This window comes from Sinohyriopsis cumingii, chromosome 4 (assembly GCF_028554795.1).
Source record: "Sinohyriopsis cumingii isolate HCF-2022 chromosome 4, ASM2855479v2, whole genome shotgun sequence".
NCBI lineage: Eukaryota > Metazoa > Mollusca > Bivalvia > Unionida > Unionidae > Sinohyriopsis > Sinohyriopsis cumingii.
Genome location: NC_142964.1, coordinates 70,206,053 through 70,223,958, shown reverse-complemented (window position 1 = coordinate 70,223,958; position 17,906 = coordinate 70,206,053). Strand labels below are relative to the sequence as shown.

General features: G+C 36.0%; 1 protein-coding gene across 1 annotated transcript; it reads right to left on the bottom strand.

Annotated features, from left to right (window-relative positions):
* Positions 1-1,156: 1,156 nt before the first annotated feature.
* LOC149801416 (tripartite motif-containing protein 2-like) lies at positions 1,157-17,008 on the bottom strand. The gene is made up of 3 exons (XM_089955514.1): positions 16,777-17,008; positions 7,300-7,397; positions 1,157-6,755 (listed from the first exon to the last, which is right to left on the bottom strand). The coding sequence occupies exons 2-3, from the start codon at positions 7,364-7,366 to the stop codon at positions 5,725-5,727; spliced, it is 1,098 nt and encodes a 365-aa protein (XP_089811640.1). The 5' UTR covers positions 7,367-7,397; positions 16,777-17,008; the 3' UTR covers positions 1,157-5,724.
* Between the last annotated feature and the right edge of the window lie 898 nt (positions 17,009-17,906).

The following is a 17,906-nucleotide window of genomic DNA, read 5'->3' as shown; positions in this document are numbered from 1 at the left end:
ATAATGAAATATACGACGTAGATAGATAGAAGATAAGATTATAAAATACAATAAAATCCACACATTTCCATTAGTGTGCACAATGTTTACTACCGTAATATCAAATGGCTGAGCAACAATGTCTTCGGTGCATAATAAATGCTTGCCATGTACAACACAGGGAGACGAACTTTAAAGTTGTACAGAGAGAGAGAGAGAGAGAGAGAGAGAGAGAGAGAAAGACTATCGTACAAGGTTACGGCTGCGGTTCGTAGTAGGTACAGTTTAAAAGTTGATTTCGGATTTAATAATATTACTCATAGAATTCCTTTCTTTATGTATTCTTTCGACCAGCATATATTTCTTTGCAAATTAATCCCCGTTATAAATATTTTAACATAGAATTATACTGCAATACTTGGCCACATATTTTTTAAATCCAAAAATGTGTCTCCTTTCCAACATCTTCTGCTTTCAAACTTAAAACTGCACATTACATAGCTAAATTTAGTCTTTAATTAAAAATATGTTACTAGAATTCGAATTTTAAAACTTATTGACGTGCATGAAACAATTCGGGCGTAACGCACTTGAAGTTACCGCCTTACACGACCATTCTCAATATTCAAGACATTTTATTTGCAGACAACTATCAACCGCCATCTTTGAACAAGGTACAGAAAGTGCATGCAATGTACTCATTAAGAACCGCAGTGAGTTAATGCTACCAACCCAGAACTTAAGTGATGGGGTAGTTTTTAAACTAGCCGTTGTGGAAATAATGTTACTCACGCGCGAGTAGGGAGACAGAGATTTTACTAGTTAACGGCCAATGATATCGGTTTGCCAATGTATACCCGGTGAACACACACACACACACACACACACACACACACGCAAACTTGGTCGTAAGTTTTAAAACTGTTTGAATTGTATTGTTTGTCCCAAAGTTTGATGATACAGAGAGACTATAAATAAGATTTTTTCAGTTTTAATTTTTTAGTATAATTTAAAAGGTTATGCTTAGAGAGTTTCGTGAATGAGAGGCCTAGATTTTCAAAACTGATAAATACACTCGAAAATATGTGAAGGGAAAGTTCAATGCAAATTGACAAGATGTTGTCCATTAAAATCGATGCGAGGATCTGCTTCCATTCAAATAAACAACAGAAGAAACTTGAGATGAACATGATTTAAAACTTTTATTTCTCTATTGTCCTGAGTTTGTAACATCTTTAATGTAGTGCTGTAATGCTTCGGAGCAATTAAAAAAAACATGTATGTATGTATGTATGTATGTATGTATGTATGTATGTATGTATAGGGTTACAATGTTTACCTAATTTCTAAATGCATCCACTGTATACAATAACCGAATCGATGCCGTTTAATGGAAACGATTCGATACTTAACTGCAACCCAATCTGTATATTAGGCCTGTAGCTGACGTTTTATATATATATATATATATATATATATATATATATATATATATATATATATATATATATATATATATATATATATATATATATATATATGTATTCTTTCGACCAGCAGATATTTCTTTGCAAATTAATCCCTGATATAAATATTCTAACTACGAATTATACTGCAATACTTGGCCACATATTTTTTAAATCCAAAAATGCATCTCTTTTCCAACATCTTCTGCTTTCAAACTTAAAACTGCACATTACATAGCTAAATTTAGTCTTTAACTAAAAATATGTTATTAGAATTCGAATTTTAAAACTTACTGACGTGCATGAAACAATTCGGGAGTAACGCACTTGAAGTTACCGCCTTACACGACCATTGTCAGTATATATATATATATATATATATATATATATATATATATATATATATATATATATATATATATATATATATATATATATATATACACACACACACAATATGCATGCACGATTCACGCTCGGCTTGATATGTGCCATTTACAGTACGTCTTTTACCTCTTAAGATGACAACATTTAGTGTTTAAGACATGCCTTTGTTTAATGCATCTGACGATTTCGGTAAAGCATCCTTACATATACACATGATGAAAATATAGATAACGCAACAGTATGTTCTGCCTAGACATGCGCATTGTATGTGTTTGCGTGATAACATCAATAAGAAACTGCAGTGGCATACACACTGCGCACGGCGTTTCTTGAAAATATATTGTTTCTTGCTAAATTTTCGGTTAACGGATATTTTTTAATTTTCAAAAGTAAATAACGTAGTTCACAGGTTTTTATGAAAGCAAGATCAGTAAAATCTCGTGTAATGTTGTATAATGTGCGGTACAATCAATTCTTTTCAAGTTCGGCTTTTCCTTGCGATTCCAAACTCGATATGAAAATCATCCATACTTTAAAAAAACAAAAATGAACAGAAAAAATCATACAAAACGGTCATCTGAAGCATAAATGTGGAAACATTTAATTGGAGCTGGTTGGTCCAGTGTCACTGACCGTCACAATCATGTTACGTTGGTCCAGCCGAAAATCGGACTCAACCATAGGCTAACGCCATAGTCTACTCGATTACTCGGTGACCCTTGATGTATATGTCTGTGTGAAAGAAATCTGGAGTAAAGAAGATTAAACAATGGCAGCCGAGTTACAAGTTTATTGGAAAATGTGCTTCTATCACCAGGTATCATTAAAATGAATTCTGGCACCTAACCTGTCTAAAGTATCACAATTAGAACGAATTAATGATTTTATATGTATCATACATACTACACGACAAAATACGTTCAAAGCATAGTGATTACTGTACGTTCCTAGGTCAGTAGATACGGTGTCATATATATATATATATATATATATATATATATATATATATATATATATATATATATATATATATATATATCGGATTCGGCCAATGTGGGTATGTGAGAAAGCTTTCCAGTAGCTTCTCGAGGGTCGGTGGTTCTTTCTGGGGATTTCCCGGGTTCTTCCTCCACCATTAATACTGGCCGCCATGTATAGCCTATCGTGTGCTGAAAAATGGCGTTAAACACTACAACAACAAATATATATATATATATATATATATATATATATATATATATATATATATATATATATATATATATCAACAAATAATAGGCTATACATGGCGATCAGATCTAGTGGGGAAAAAACCCCAGATAAAAACCCGGGAAGGACCACCAACCCAATCGAATCTACTGGCAAGTGTTCTCATATATCCACGTTCGCCAATTAGAGGCTAGAAACCACGCGGAGAAAGGGAAAATGATAGTGATCTGTAAACGCGAGCGCCGTTAACCACTCGTCATCCCCATAAGGTACAAACTTGGATGATTGTAAATCATGTGCACAACTTTAAACCCTATCATTTTATTTATTTAGTTTGCTTTGAATGGTGTCCAACAGTATAATCATTTTGTTGCTTTCATTGCGAGTTGCATTTACTATTGAACATATCGAGAAGCCATATTCTCTATTTTGAAATAATGCATGAACTAAAAAAAAAATAATTAATATTAGATGTAGGCAGCAATATAAGTAATCGTTTCCATTAAAGAAGCATTAAAAAGTCACACAAAAGGAGATAAAGTTGAATTCGTAAACCATCAAACATAATTTTACCGAAAAAGAAAGGGAAGACAGACTAATGAAATAAAACGCGAAAACATAAAGGAATTAAAATATAAAATACTGATACAAAATTTAAAGTACCAAAACATTTCGAATTGATATATGGCGAAAAAGGGGTCTAAATACGTGAAACAGGTCAAATGATGATAAACCTTCGTATTAAAGTACAAATGTAATTAAAATATTAACCCTGAAATATCTCAGTTGATTAATAAAATTCCAGATCACTTAACACATGTAATTAAATTTAGTTATTGTGACTGCTACAAGAGTCATGAGAAAAATGTAAAAATTAAAATGTCATTAAAAAGGTAATTCAAACGTGATATACTCTCTATACGTATTATATTATTTCATATCATCAATTTCAATTAGGTAAAGTTAGACATCAATCCGTGTTGAAACTCGTTTGATTTTACGCCATTGAGTTAGAATCTAAATGAAAATAATGCGCCTTACCAGAGGGTAAGTTAAATAGCAAATAAAAACAGAATATTATTATGTAATTTAATTGCTGAACTTCACAGTGACTCATTTTCGCACTAATGTATGTACAATCATACAAAACTAACTTTAAATTAATATAAATGTTATTTTTGTAAGGAAAGCAATGCTGGCTGTGTATACATCTTTAATGGGCATTACGTTAGAATTATATTAGAATTATGTATCAAGGAACATATCAGGATATAAATATATCATACAGGGCTTTGTGTTGCTATTGATACTCTAGGCAAAGATACATATTAAGTGAACAAATATGTATGAATCCTTCCAGGTCCAGCCCTAAGATGTGCGGGGCCCAAGGCAGCATGCGGGGCCCAATGCAGCAAGCGATGAGCGCGGGGCCCCAAGCAAAAAACTGCATTGCGGAGAAGGCCCAAGGCGGCTGCCTCGTTCGCCTTGCCCTAGGGGCGGACATGAATCCTTCGATTACGAGTCACAATTAGACATATTTTGTAGCTGCTTGAGCACATTAAGCTCTAAACTATAGCTCTTACACTTTACAAATACAGCAAATCTTCGACATTTCAAACATCAATTACTCGAATACTCGGGATTACCCCGAAGGCCCACCTGGGCTCGCTGTAAAAACATTCTCATTCCTTGGACACGGAGTAAACTCGAAACGAGCAAAAACTCGTAACCGATAATTTGGTCCCGCGCAGTACTTCTACTTTTGCAGTTCTTTTGAATCTTTACTGTCTTGTGTCTATAGAAATAAACAGTCTGCCATGCACATGCCCAAATGCTAAAAAAATAAAATAATCCACAATATCAATAAATTATAGCGACTTTTAACAAAACCAAGTTACGATAGCAATGTCATGTTAATTTTACATATCAAAGCCGAACCTTTAACGTAACTCCACAATTCAGATCAGAGGACAAAAACGTTTTTATTTAATGACTACATCAGCCTCTATAGCATTCTAGTCTACGGCAAGTTTCATTTGATTCATAAAGACGTTAAACAATCAACCATTTGTGTGTAATTATTATAATGCTATTCATAAACAATTCTTTCCGTCTGTAACGACTCTATATGCTGATGATACGCAGCGCATGCAACGGACGTTCTAGCAATGCTAATAAAGAAAAAATGATGGGTGAAAGGTCAATGTAAAAATGTGTACTTTGTTATTTTTGTCACTGTAAAGCGAATAACGTATATTTTGAAAGAAACTAGATTTGAAAAATCTAAGACATATCAGCCATATCAGGTCACTGCCAGTTATGTTGCCCGGTGTCAGCAAGCACACGCTGCAGCGTACTTAACGGGGGGGCGGCGGACGGGGCGGTTGCCCAGAGGTCTTGGGGCGCCAAAATGTCTTTGGGGCATCATCGTCACCCCGGGCACAATTTAACCTTTTCAAGTCAATAAGCACATGGTTTTAGCAATAGGCGCTGGGGTAGAGACCAACGCATATGGGAGAAGGTTAGAACACAAGGGGGTGTTTAAAAAAGATTGATAATATAGCTGGGAATACAACTGTTTATGGTCCCTGAAATCTGATTTGTCGAGCGCTTACATGTTTGCGAACAAATCCAACTAAGCTGCATGTACGAGAAATAATACAAAATACAGCCGTCTCATTCATTATTCAAATTTAAAGGTGACATCACCAAAGTTTGTTATGGTTTGCCTGATGCTAGCTTCTTGGCGGCTGTTGAACTGGAAACTAACAGAGAAATCGTCCGATGGTTTGGTTACTGGAATATCAACTTCTACTGCAAGCGTGTCCTTTGCAGCCTCGTTTAGTTCAAACATGTGGACTAGATCTTTCCTTTCTTTGGCTTGCTCTAGTTTTTCCCTTTGCTGATCTAAAATGGCTTCCCGGTCTGTGACCTGTTTCATGATGTCCTTCAGCGAATTCTGTTTTCGCTCAATCTGATGTTCTGAAAGCTCAAACAACTCTCGTTCTCTCGCGTCAACAGCATCTCTTATTCGGTCGAATGTTTGCCTTATTTGAACAGCAAGCTCGCGCTGTATTTGCTCCACGTTGTCAAAACCCTTTACTAAAGCCTGCCGTTTTTCTTCCATGGCTTTCTTTTGTTTAGCAATATCTCCGAGAGTGACGTCTAAGGTAGGTGAGTATTTTGCCATTGCTTCCTCTAGATTGATGACCAAGTGACCATTTCTTTCTTTGTGATCAATAACTGTACAATCACAACATACTGGCGCCATGCAAGGTTCGCAGAAAAAGTTCAATGGCTGCATTTGATGCTTATCGCAGTACGGCACATCTTGCTTTCCAATACGTTTTACAAACGACACGAGTTCCAACACTGTGTGGTCATTTGGAAGCCTTCTAATTTCTGCCTCGGAAGCAATCAAACCCTCACGGCAGGTCGGACAACTGATCTTTACAGCCATAGGCATACTACGAAACGCGGACGTCAGCGTCTGACGATATTCGCCTTCTACACGAAACATCTGTCGCAGGCAGTCAAGGCAGAAGGTGTGATGACATGGAAGCATTTTTGGTAATTTGTCGCTTTCATCATATGTTTCTCGGCAAATCAAACACTTCAAAAAAGTGTCCTCAAATCTTTCCTCGTCCAGGATTAAGTTTCGCTTCCGACCGTCAGGAAGGTAAGGTTTGACTGTAGAGGTTACCTTACTTTCATCTGAAATGATAAACGTTCCGTTAAAACCAACAAAACAAAAAAAATAAATAAAAAAATAAAATAAAAAGAATTAAACGATAGACATTAATTTTGTGAATTGTGAAACCTGCATAATTTTTTAAAGTGTGCTACATGTACATTCCTGATAGCGCAAAAGATTCTTTGTATTTAATAAAATATTGTCTGATGTCAATCCACGTGATTAACCTTTATAAAAAGAAGACAACTCTAAAAAAATTGTGTAACGAATGACTTGACTGTGAATTTTATTGACGTGATTTCAAAGGCTTTTTTAAACTTAAATTCTGTGCATTTTCCGTGATATGGTGCTTTAATTATACTTTTTAATTGAACTGTATTACTTTTTGTGTTCGGTCATGGACGTTGCGAATCTCGCAACAGGCAAGCAGCGAAGATCACGTGGAGTTATTATTTTCACTTTGCCAGGCAGACATTGCCGTACTCGGTCTGAAACGCCAGTAATAACTATTGGTGGTAATTAATGCAGAAATGAGATTCGAAAACAAAGGGAATAACTGCTCACCTGCTGTTGTGTTCTCTTCAAATTGTTTCAGCTTTTCTTCCAGTTTCTTTGAGGCAGCTTCTGTCATCCTGGTAATGCTAGAGGATTACACGTCTCAACTGTGAAGATATAATGGTTAAAGGATAATAACTGAGGATAAAACATTATAAACAAAGTTCTTAAAGCAAAATGTATGTTAGCACTCATGTGTTAAACTCTTCTACAGATCATTCGAATCCTAACATACACCATTTTATTCCGTAAACAACTAATACATTGCTAAAACATTATCCATGTGTATGGGTTTAATATTAGGATCATTATTAAAAGAAGTAAAAAAGTTTATTTGGGTCTGGCTCTAGGTTACTGGGATCCCCCATAATTTACCTGGCGTACGTGACATAATCCACGTTATATATTATACTTTTAGTAACAGACTTTCTGATAATAACTAACATTTTATTTTGTCAACATTAAGAACCTTCTAGAAGCTTATTCTTCATTAGGTAATAGTTTTTTGTTTTAGAAAATGCTTAATTGTGACCTGCGGTAGAGTAGAGGACTAAATAATCTTGTTATTGGAAGAATTATTCATTCGCGTTTTAAGATCTAGTACAATAAATTTTCTATTATTGTTGTGTCCAGAAGTTTATTTGGGCTGGAATTTATTTAAACAAATTATTTAATTCAGTGATTATTTTATCTGGAAATACAGAATGCTCAAAAAAAAAAAAAAAAATTCTTGGACAGAGACATTCACTGGATTTATGGTAAATTCAGACCTGGAATTATATAACTGTGTTTCAACAAAAGACTTTTGGTACAACAACACGATACAAGCCGCCACAGTCACATCAACACCATTAGCTTGGGGCTTAATTCGATTTCCATTAAAGTTTGGAAATGCATCCCCAGAGACAGCAATATAATTAAACAATTCCAGTAAATCAACAAATATACAACCTTTTGTATATAACCTTGGTTGTATTCTTAAAATTCAACAAATACACAACTTGCATTACCAACCATATTACAACCTTACAGCCTGCCAATCAATATATGATTTCCAGTCAATACGTTTTGAATTAAAAATGCTTCAAACCCAAGATGATAAAGACAGGTTTCGTTTCTTTGGAGAACGCCATGAGCGATTTTGTTGTTATTCTTGTGGGATGCAAATATACTTTTATTTAGCACATCACTGGCTATATCATGACGAGGAAATGGGAGCCTTCCCAAGCACACAACGTGGCATCGGACCTGGTCTGGTATTGAACTCGCGACCCGAGACTTACGAGTCTGACGCTCTACTAACTGAGCAACCGAAATTTCCTACACTGATGAAAACACGATATTAAACTCAAGAAAAGGTCAGTGTAAAACATTTAGGCTTTAAGCAACCTAAAGTAAAAATGTTTGTAAGCGAACAACAAATAGAAAACAGGTTGATTATCATTGTCGTATACATATGACAAACAACACCAAATCAGTACAGTAACCTGCTTACAATGCAAAACCATTATCAACAGTTTCGTTATAAAGTGATCACACCTATTACAGTAATGCAGATTTCATTTTTATTAGATATCGGATGTTAAAATAGGTCATCCAAAACGCCAGTCCTGCCTGAAAAAACAAACATTTTCAAAGCTTATTCAAGCAGGCGTACCGCTTGCGTGGGTTAGTAAAGCAAGCAATTTCATTCACAATATTTATTATCGTATTTAACCTTTCCCCGCAAAGCTCTATTCTATGGGTATTCGACCATAACCTACTACGTATTTTAGGATGAAGCATGCTAATATTAAATAGATTCCTAATGCACCCTAGCTTAGTTTGCGCAAATCAGAGGCTTAATATTAAAAAGATCCTAATGCACCCAAGCACAGTTTGCGTAACTCAGAGGCTTCGTATTAAATAGTTCATGATACATATATAAATGGGTTAAAACCCTGTTTTTTTTTTGTTTGTTTTTTTTGGTAGGTAGAAACGTGTGTGCGTGTGTGTGTGTGTGTGTGTGTGTGCACTCGCTCTTCGACTCGCTCAAGGAAAAGTAGTACAGGTAATATTATATATCTACTAAACGCAGTTTTATTGTACAAAACAAAATTTAACATGTTGCTGAATATGGTAGTATATCCCATCGCTATACATATATACAACTAAATCAAAACGCATTCAGGTCAAAACATTGTCTTACCCGTAATTTCTACTGCAACTAGATATCACAGGATAGCAACATCTGCGTATTACGTAATTACCACTTGAAAAATGTACCAAACAAGAGCCGCTTTATCAAGTTTTATAAGTGACGTAGAAGTTTTATCTAAAAGACGAATCATTGCTATTACTCGTAACATTAATATCGTTATTTGTAATACTGTCCAATATGACGACTTGTCCTTTTTGGATCTGCCATGTTATCCTGGCTATTATTGCTTTCATTATTGCCTGACATGATGCCAGATTTCCGTACGATAGCTACTTTTATTGCCATCCATAAAAGCGGACATCAAGAGATTTCCTTGGTTAGACGATGTCGGACGTATAGGAGTCGACAGTTATTATTAGCTCGACCGTAATCTTGGCCAGAAAAGAGAGAGTAATTACATGAAAAGACGTTTCGGGTCGTGTCAGTAACACTAAAATTAGCAACCATGAAAGAATGAAACAAAATATGAGGTACGTTTTGGGCGAATTATTATGTTTAAAAGACTAAGAGATACACAGATTTGCAAGGACAGTTGTTTTCCTACCACTTTACATGTAGTTTTATCAACAATGTCCGGCTGTAGCAGTGTTTTAGATCACGTCGATTCAGGTCATGTATAATATATATCGACCGCAGTGTGTCATGTTTGCTTTATTCATTCGAGCCATAAATCCACAGCAATGTGCACGGAATTTTACCATCTCCAACAGTCGCATAATATCCAACGGGGAAACGAAAAAGCTTGTTCTAAAGACTATTACGTTGTTGGAATTCTATAAAGTACATGGAGAAAACAAGGCCTCGAAAATCCAAGTCTCCGTCAGCGTGTAAATTCAATACTGACTGCTTTAATCACATATCGATTATTCCAACTTCCAGTGTATGCCCAAGATAAATCTGCTGCAAACAGTAATTTTGACTGCACGTGTTGCATTGTTTTCTTCTCTAATTTATATGTGGTTTGAAGAAATGCATGTCTCTCGGCATACGATCCTTTGCAAATACCAAAATCGGTAAAGAAGTTTTCTACTTTAGCCAGAACGTTATGTTTTGGGCCTGTATGATAAGAATTGTGATGAGAATAGCACGCGACATTTATCGAAAATTAAGATGGGGTTATACGTATGAAATAAATCCGTGGTTTTACCCTTAAAAAAAAAAAAAAAAAAAAAAAATCCCGCAGGCTAATATTATTAGTTTACCAAGAAAGAAAGCTCTTTCTTCGAGGCGTCTAGGTTTATGACAACTTGTTCTTGAGGTATTAAATGAAAGCAAATTTCATCAGTTAAATTGTACAAAAAAAATATAAAAAATTAGTAGTCTACATTAATGTCAAATAATGAACAGCCTTAAGAATTATGTGCCATATAACGATTCTACTTTTGCCCCACCTTGCGTTACCTTAGCAGACTAAAATTGTTTTATAAAAAAATTAACAAGTGGATATCTGCAATGGTAGGTACTGTAGGCAGATTAATAGCAAGCCTTAATAGTAGGTCAAATCAAGAATGTTTGCAGACAAATTAACAGGAGACAATTATAACAGACTACATCCAGCAGATTAAAAATAGGCCTTGCTAATAGGATTCCAAAAAATAACTAAAGACAAATAAACAGGATTTCGTCGTCTCAGTATATTTAAACGAATAAATCGATATCATTCGGTGTTATTTTAATATCCTCTGACAATGAAAACTCATTTCTTTGGAAGACTCAATTTTCCATAAGCATGCAATGTGCATGTCAATGACGTCAGCGCAAATCAATCATTCAACTCAATTTCCATACTTAGTTCCAATCTTCTCCAGCAAACAGAACGTTGGTGGGTTTGGGGGGATTTTTTTGGTCGCTCAAGTAACATTGTAAGATGTAACTTGAAATTACATATCCCTGGAAAATTGCAGACATTTTCGAATCGGTGAGTAAAAAGCCCAACCGAGACATCCCGCATAGAAATAAGCACTGTACTTTCAATACGCATGTCTTGACTGCATGCTAGCAATTTCTAATCAAACTGATGGAAGATGTAGTTTGAAGAATTGCAGGTTAACCAAAAATTGCAACATTTTCGAACAGACGAATAATTAAATCTAATTAAGGCAAACTGGCATTGTAATATACACAATTCGTGAGACTGGATCTTTTTTTAATTGCATGGTAGCAATCGATGGAAGATGTAATTTTAAGAATTGCATGTCAGCTGAAAATTGCAGACCTTTCCAACAGTGGCATATAATGTCTTAGTGCAACAAAATTGCGTATCCAGCATGTCTGGCAGAAGATTCAAGTTACTTATTCCGAGTAAATGCAATATCCGGGGCATGAACGCTTTTAAAGTACTGTACTGGAAGATACTGAACACACCAGTGTTTTAGTGGCATCAACTGAAAGATATTTGCGAATGGAGCTGATGCGTCTCAGGTCAAGATATGAAGCCTTGCATATGTTCATGACATGTTGGTGCAATGTGAGAGTACTGTCCAGAGTAACACCTAGGTTTCATACTGACTGTGTGAATTTAATGTTGGTGTTGCTGATATTTACTGTTTGAGGTAAAAGGTGTGAATGAGAAAGTCTTTGTGTTGTGATCAGAATGTGATCAGAATAGTACCCATACAAATGGAGAAAAGCATCTTGCCCAAGGCCAAACCAGAATAACCGACCCAGACTGATCCGATGGTAGGATTCAAGCCTGTACCCTTTCGGTCGCAAAACAGAAAGCTAACTACAGAGCCACTGGGTGGGGGATCGGACCTATTCTTTATCCCCAAACCAGCAAGAAGTAGTTCAGAAGGAGTAGCCATAAAACGATTTTCAAGATGGCCGCTGTGTCAGCTGTATCTGATCGGTACCGTTTTCATTTAGGACACCAGTATATACATCAGACGTCTTTTACTGAAATCCCCATGCTGATATTACCATACTGTATGTAAGATCTGCACCATTTGTATTTAAGACCAAATAAAAAGAATAAGAAGTTTTTTTTTAATAACAAAAACCTCATGCCGATATGACCAACAGTTCATGAAAAGTGGCTATAACAGTATATTCAAGATTGCTGCCTTGGTAGCCATATCCGGTCTCCCTGTGGCAACGTTATGATTCACAACAAACACGACCTTTGATTGAAGGTGTCTGTACAGTTTTATGACAATCCTCCTAGTCGTTCAGAAGAACTATCGATAATAAACTTCTGTTCAAAGACAGACAATGGCCGGACGTCCGACAACAGGCCATCGCATAAGCTCGTCTGACTAGAAGATCTAAAATAAGACACTGAATGACAGGCTATCTTTTAAATAGCATATGATCGTTCTGTTGGACAATAGTCTCTAATTTGCACTCGTCTTTGAATCGTTTTGTTTATCTATAATGTAACAGACTGCAAGCATAATTGCTTTATGATGATCATTATTCATAACTAAGCATATATGAATAAGAAGGTAGATAAACATACATATGGATGGGTGGATGAAAAAATGCACAGACAACTCGCTATAGAGATCGACAGGTACAAAATGCACATAACAACATAAAATATAAATAGTTTTAAAAATAGATCTCTACGCGTGTGTCGATGTGCAGCTCAAGTTTTAAATGTACTTTACAGCTGGCAAGTGTGTGTGAAAGAGAGAGAGAGAGAGGTAGTGTTCAGTTTGCAATGTGTTATGATCCGCAGGTTTTATACACTGCGATATTGCCTTGTACGTATATCATGACCTTTATTTCCGATTTATATGTACCACATTATTCCAATGTGTGTGTGTGTGTGTGTGTGTGTGTTGTCGACTTTCAAGTCCTAACCTGATCACTGACAGTTTGTGAGCTCCGAAAGTGCAGAGATTACCGAATCGGAACATTTCAATGTTTTGATCTATGCTGCCGATTTCAAGGTGACTAGGTGATAATGGCTAATACTATAATGGGTGACATTCTTTGACAGAAGTATTTTGGCAATCGTCTCCAACAACTAGCGATCTGGAAATCTTGCACCCACAAGCGGTGTTTAGAGTATATTACTGACCGTCAGTATTCGCTTACAAGTCGACTCAAATTGCAGAAAACAACGATCATAATCTGCCACAGGATAATACACATGCATACCAGGTCTACGTTGTTTGTTCTACTGATTACACCTAACAAATTGCACAGAACCAGATTTGCCAGCGCATGATGCGCCGGCAGATCTGGGTCTGTGCTATTTGCAGTTAGACTGAACTTAAAAGTGAGTAGTGAGAGTATGTGATCGTTGCAGGGGACCGATACATACTAATTGATCGACAAATAATTAATAATTAATTTTAACAATTAATTGCTCTCAAATCATTTCCAAAAGTCGGATTGTCAAAGACTGTTTAGATGCATGACGCCAATATCGATGTGAAAAATTGATGACGTGGACGCAGAAGCAGACATGTGAGTGAACACAACACTCTCCAGTAAAAAGCAAAGAGTGAATTCACTGATACTGAACTATTTCAGTGTGGAACTGGGTATTACCTTTTTTTTTAAAAATGAGGTTGATAATTAAACTACATGACGAACCTTTAAGTGGAAAGGTAAACAAAGTTATTATAGTACAACAATACTAAAATTAAGTTAGAACACTTTTATTTTCTTAGCTGTTTACTATTTCAGTTTAAGAACGTTTACCGAAACACCTCTCTCTCTCTTAACAATCTAATCATTTTTAAAACCCTTATCTACCTATCCATTTATCAGTCTACTGGTATACTTGTATATGCTTGTCTTTGCTCATTTAGCATTATTTGCATTCTAACCCTTTCTTTCTTTTCTCATCCATATACCTACCTACACGTACGTTACGTACTGTTTAAGGGTCTTTTTCGATAACCTTACTTATCGACAAAATGTTTTAAGGTGCGAATAAAAACAAGAAAACGAAATTCAATATTTGAAGAGTAAATATAACATAGCTAACTTAAAACATCTTATATTTTATGTTATGATGTATATTTAGTTTTGGTTATGACAACATAATATATTTGGGCAAGCTAAAATCCCTCAAGTGCAAGTTCGCCATGGGCAACCGGATTTTATGTAAAAAAATTGTAAAGCCCCGGGATAGAGGTATACTTGAATATACTTGTCTTGGCTCATTTAACATTATTTGTATTCTAGCCAGCCTTTCTTTCCTCATCTACATAACTACCTACCTGTACTATAAAGGTGCAAACAAAAATAACAAGAAAAGGAAAGTCGTACACACACACAGACATATTTTATATTTTATTTTATCATATTTTGGGGGCTTTAGTTACGACAATTTTGTTATCATATTTTGGGGGCTTTAGTTACGACAATTTTGTTATCATATTTTCGGGCAAGTTAAAATGCTCCAATAGCAAGCTTATATAAAATTTGTTGAGTCCTGGGATGAACCAGTGTGTTTAGGCAGAAAAGCGAGTATAACTTTAAGCAGACACTGGTAGGTGGGTATTTTGTAGGATAGGTAGGTAGGTCATGAGCTGAGGTACTCGAGACTCCGTGGTCTTTAAATCAATACTGATTACTTACAAGAAACAAAAGGACACACATTTTACTGTGGCTAATACCTGTATATTTAACACAGGCAATTAAATGCTCGGGTAGCCGAGTGGTCTGAAGCGCTCGCCTTTACCAATCACTGCAAGATCACCTCTGTCCGCCTGGGTTGGAGTCTCAGGCTCGGCCAATGTGGGTATGTGAAAAAGTTTGCCATTAACTTTCCTTAGTTTGGGAGGTTCTTCCACCACCAGTTATACTGGCCGCAATGTATAGCTATCATACGCTGAATAATGGCGTTTAACCTAAAACAACAACAAAAACAATAAAAAATCAAACAAATGCGGAAGTATGGGGGTGAGATGTAATTACAAATGTAAGTAATGGAATAGGACACATGATATATGGTGGCAAGAAAACGCCTTGACAATATTAGTTAGGACATGTCACTAAATAAATATTTACCATACAAGTATCGCTTATCGATCGGGTTTATTGTTTTTATGGCTAATAGAGCTGTTATGTACAGTGTAGTAAATTGTCATACAGGAATTGCATTTTACTTTAGCAGAGTACGAAAAATAAATGTACAATATTGATTTAAAGGAACAAACTACATATCGACTTTGGAGCCCCAGGCGGCCGAGTGGTCAAGGCGCTCGCCTTTACGGATCACTGACATCTCACCTCTGTTCGCTTAGGTTCGAGTCTCAGGCTCAGTCAACGTGGATATGTAAGAAAGCATGCCAGTAGCATCCCATGGGTCGGTGGTTCTTCCTTGGGTTCTGCCTGGTTCTTCTTTCACCAGGTATACTGGCCGCCATGTATAAGTCTACCATGTGCTGAAAACTGGCGTTATAAACCCATAACAAATTCAACTACAAATCGACTGGCATACTGTGTCATTTTTTTTTTAATGTACGATTTAATTGGTTCATGTGCAATACATGCATAGTAACTGCACATGTACACTGCATGCGTAGTAAGTGCATCAATCTGAACTAAAAATGAATATGTGGGATATACTGATGTACTATTTCTTACAAGATGATATGGCTGTAAAGTAGAAAACAAAATCATGATCATGGACGCAGGACAAGCATTTTTAGGAATCTGGCGAAGTTAAGCAATTCCACTCAGCTTCATTAATGTCGTAGACCATTGTTGACAACACTAAACAATAAATATATATTTTTCAAGAGCTATTATATGATAGTGCCATAGCTATTCTAGTATCTGACAGATTTTCATGCTTATGAACAGAATCTCTCTCTCTCTCTCGTCACACGACAAGTACATTGAGATTTTAACATTTTCATTGTACATAGGGAGAGGATCGATTACTCATGCACCAACCACGAAAAACAGAAACGCGGTATTGTTTTTATCTCTATACCGACGTTTTCTACTTTTTTTAAAAACAAATTTCCTTTATCACAACACATTTCACGTTTTATCGTATTTGATCTACAGCCATAATAAAAACCATTTTCTGACACGCTTTGGGTAATTGAATTGTTGTCGTCTGCCGTCAAATGGATGCGGTGCAGGTACCATTCACTGCAACCTGAACACATTGGATAAAATTACACGTCACTCAACAGAAGACCTATTTAAATCAAATTGCAGATATAATCATATTAAACAAAACTGGTCCCGCGGGTACTGTGCGAATGTTTCAAAAGCCAATACAATCTTTCCGGGAAATAAAAATACCGCTTCACCTAGAGATGAAATTATTATGTAACATTTCACTCTATTATATATTGGCAATCACTTACCTGAATAAGTTCTGGGCCCACACCGTAGGTCGGTTGGAGTTCAAATTTGAAAGTGAGCCTCTACCCTTCCGCCGACTTCTTTCTGTCCGATGACTGTTTGGGTAGACATGCACATTCAAAATAATACAGAATACAGTTTCTTGTGGTTCATAACCACTACACTGATGAAACAGCCTTAAACCACTGGATGCTATAAATAACGCTTTTCATTGGCCCGTGCTCATAACACGGCCGCCATACTTGACAAGGCGAAACTATTTATTATGCATGTGTTCGAAACTGGGGGTCTGGAGGAGGTGTATAAACCTCAACTCGTTATTAGTCGATATAACCAGCAAATGTAGTGGTGTAGACGATTCAGGAAAAGAAAAATGTTTCTGATTAAGGTCTTGAGAAAAGTTGATTTCTTTTGTTGAGCAGTGATTTATATATATATATATATATATTATTATTTAAGTTAGAGAGGGGATTAATTTCATATGCGCTGTAAAGATTACATCAAATGAAAATATAAGAATATTCCTCTACGTAAGTAATTTGATACAGATCCGGCCATGCACATTTGTCATATATATATATATATAAAATTTAAAACGGACTGTAGAGCTGTAGCGAAAACATTATATAAAGAAGTACTGTACAAATATGCAAATATTAGGAATGAGATCAATCCATAAAAGTATGTACTTATCATACAGTCTGCTTTTTCTTAATCTTAAAGTTACAAAAGGTGGCAGTAGATCAGGGCCGGCGGCAGACCCGGCCAGACTCTCTGGCGCCCTAGGCAAGGTTAGATTCTGGCGTCCCCCCCCCCCGAAAATATCAATTTCAAAATTTATAAACAATATTTTTTTGTTAAAATGCGCCCCCTGAAATCAGCGCCCTAGGCGGCTGCCTAGTTTGCCTATATGGTAGCGCCGGCCCTGCAGTAGATTGTTTGCATTCGTGATTACTGGGTTGTATAATTCTGATAAAACTAATGCAGTTCATAATTATGGTACCTTGGCAAAAAATTAAAGAAGTATGTGATATTTTTATCAGTGGAAACTTTTTCCAAATATTGTTTATTATTTAAGTGTGCATTCGTTTGTTTAAGTAGCTGACAATCTTGCCAACGTCTTTGGGCTTGT

What these genes read in the sequence shown, in the direction of transcription:
- LOC149801416 (XM_089955514.1), bottom strand. Translation starts at nt 7,366, where the DNA reads ATGACAGAAGCTGCCTCAAAGAAACTGGAAGAAAAGCTGAAACAATTT. An exon ending in TGAAGAGAACACAACAGCAG is followed by an intron (nt 6,756 to 7,299) that starts GTGAGCAGTTAT and finishes TTATCATTTCAG; the next exon opens with ATGAAAGTAAGGTAACCTCT.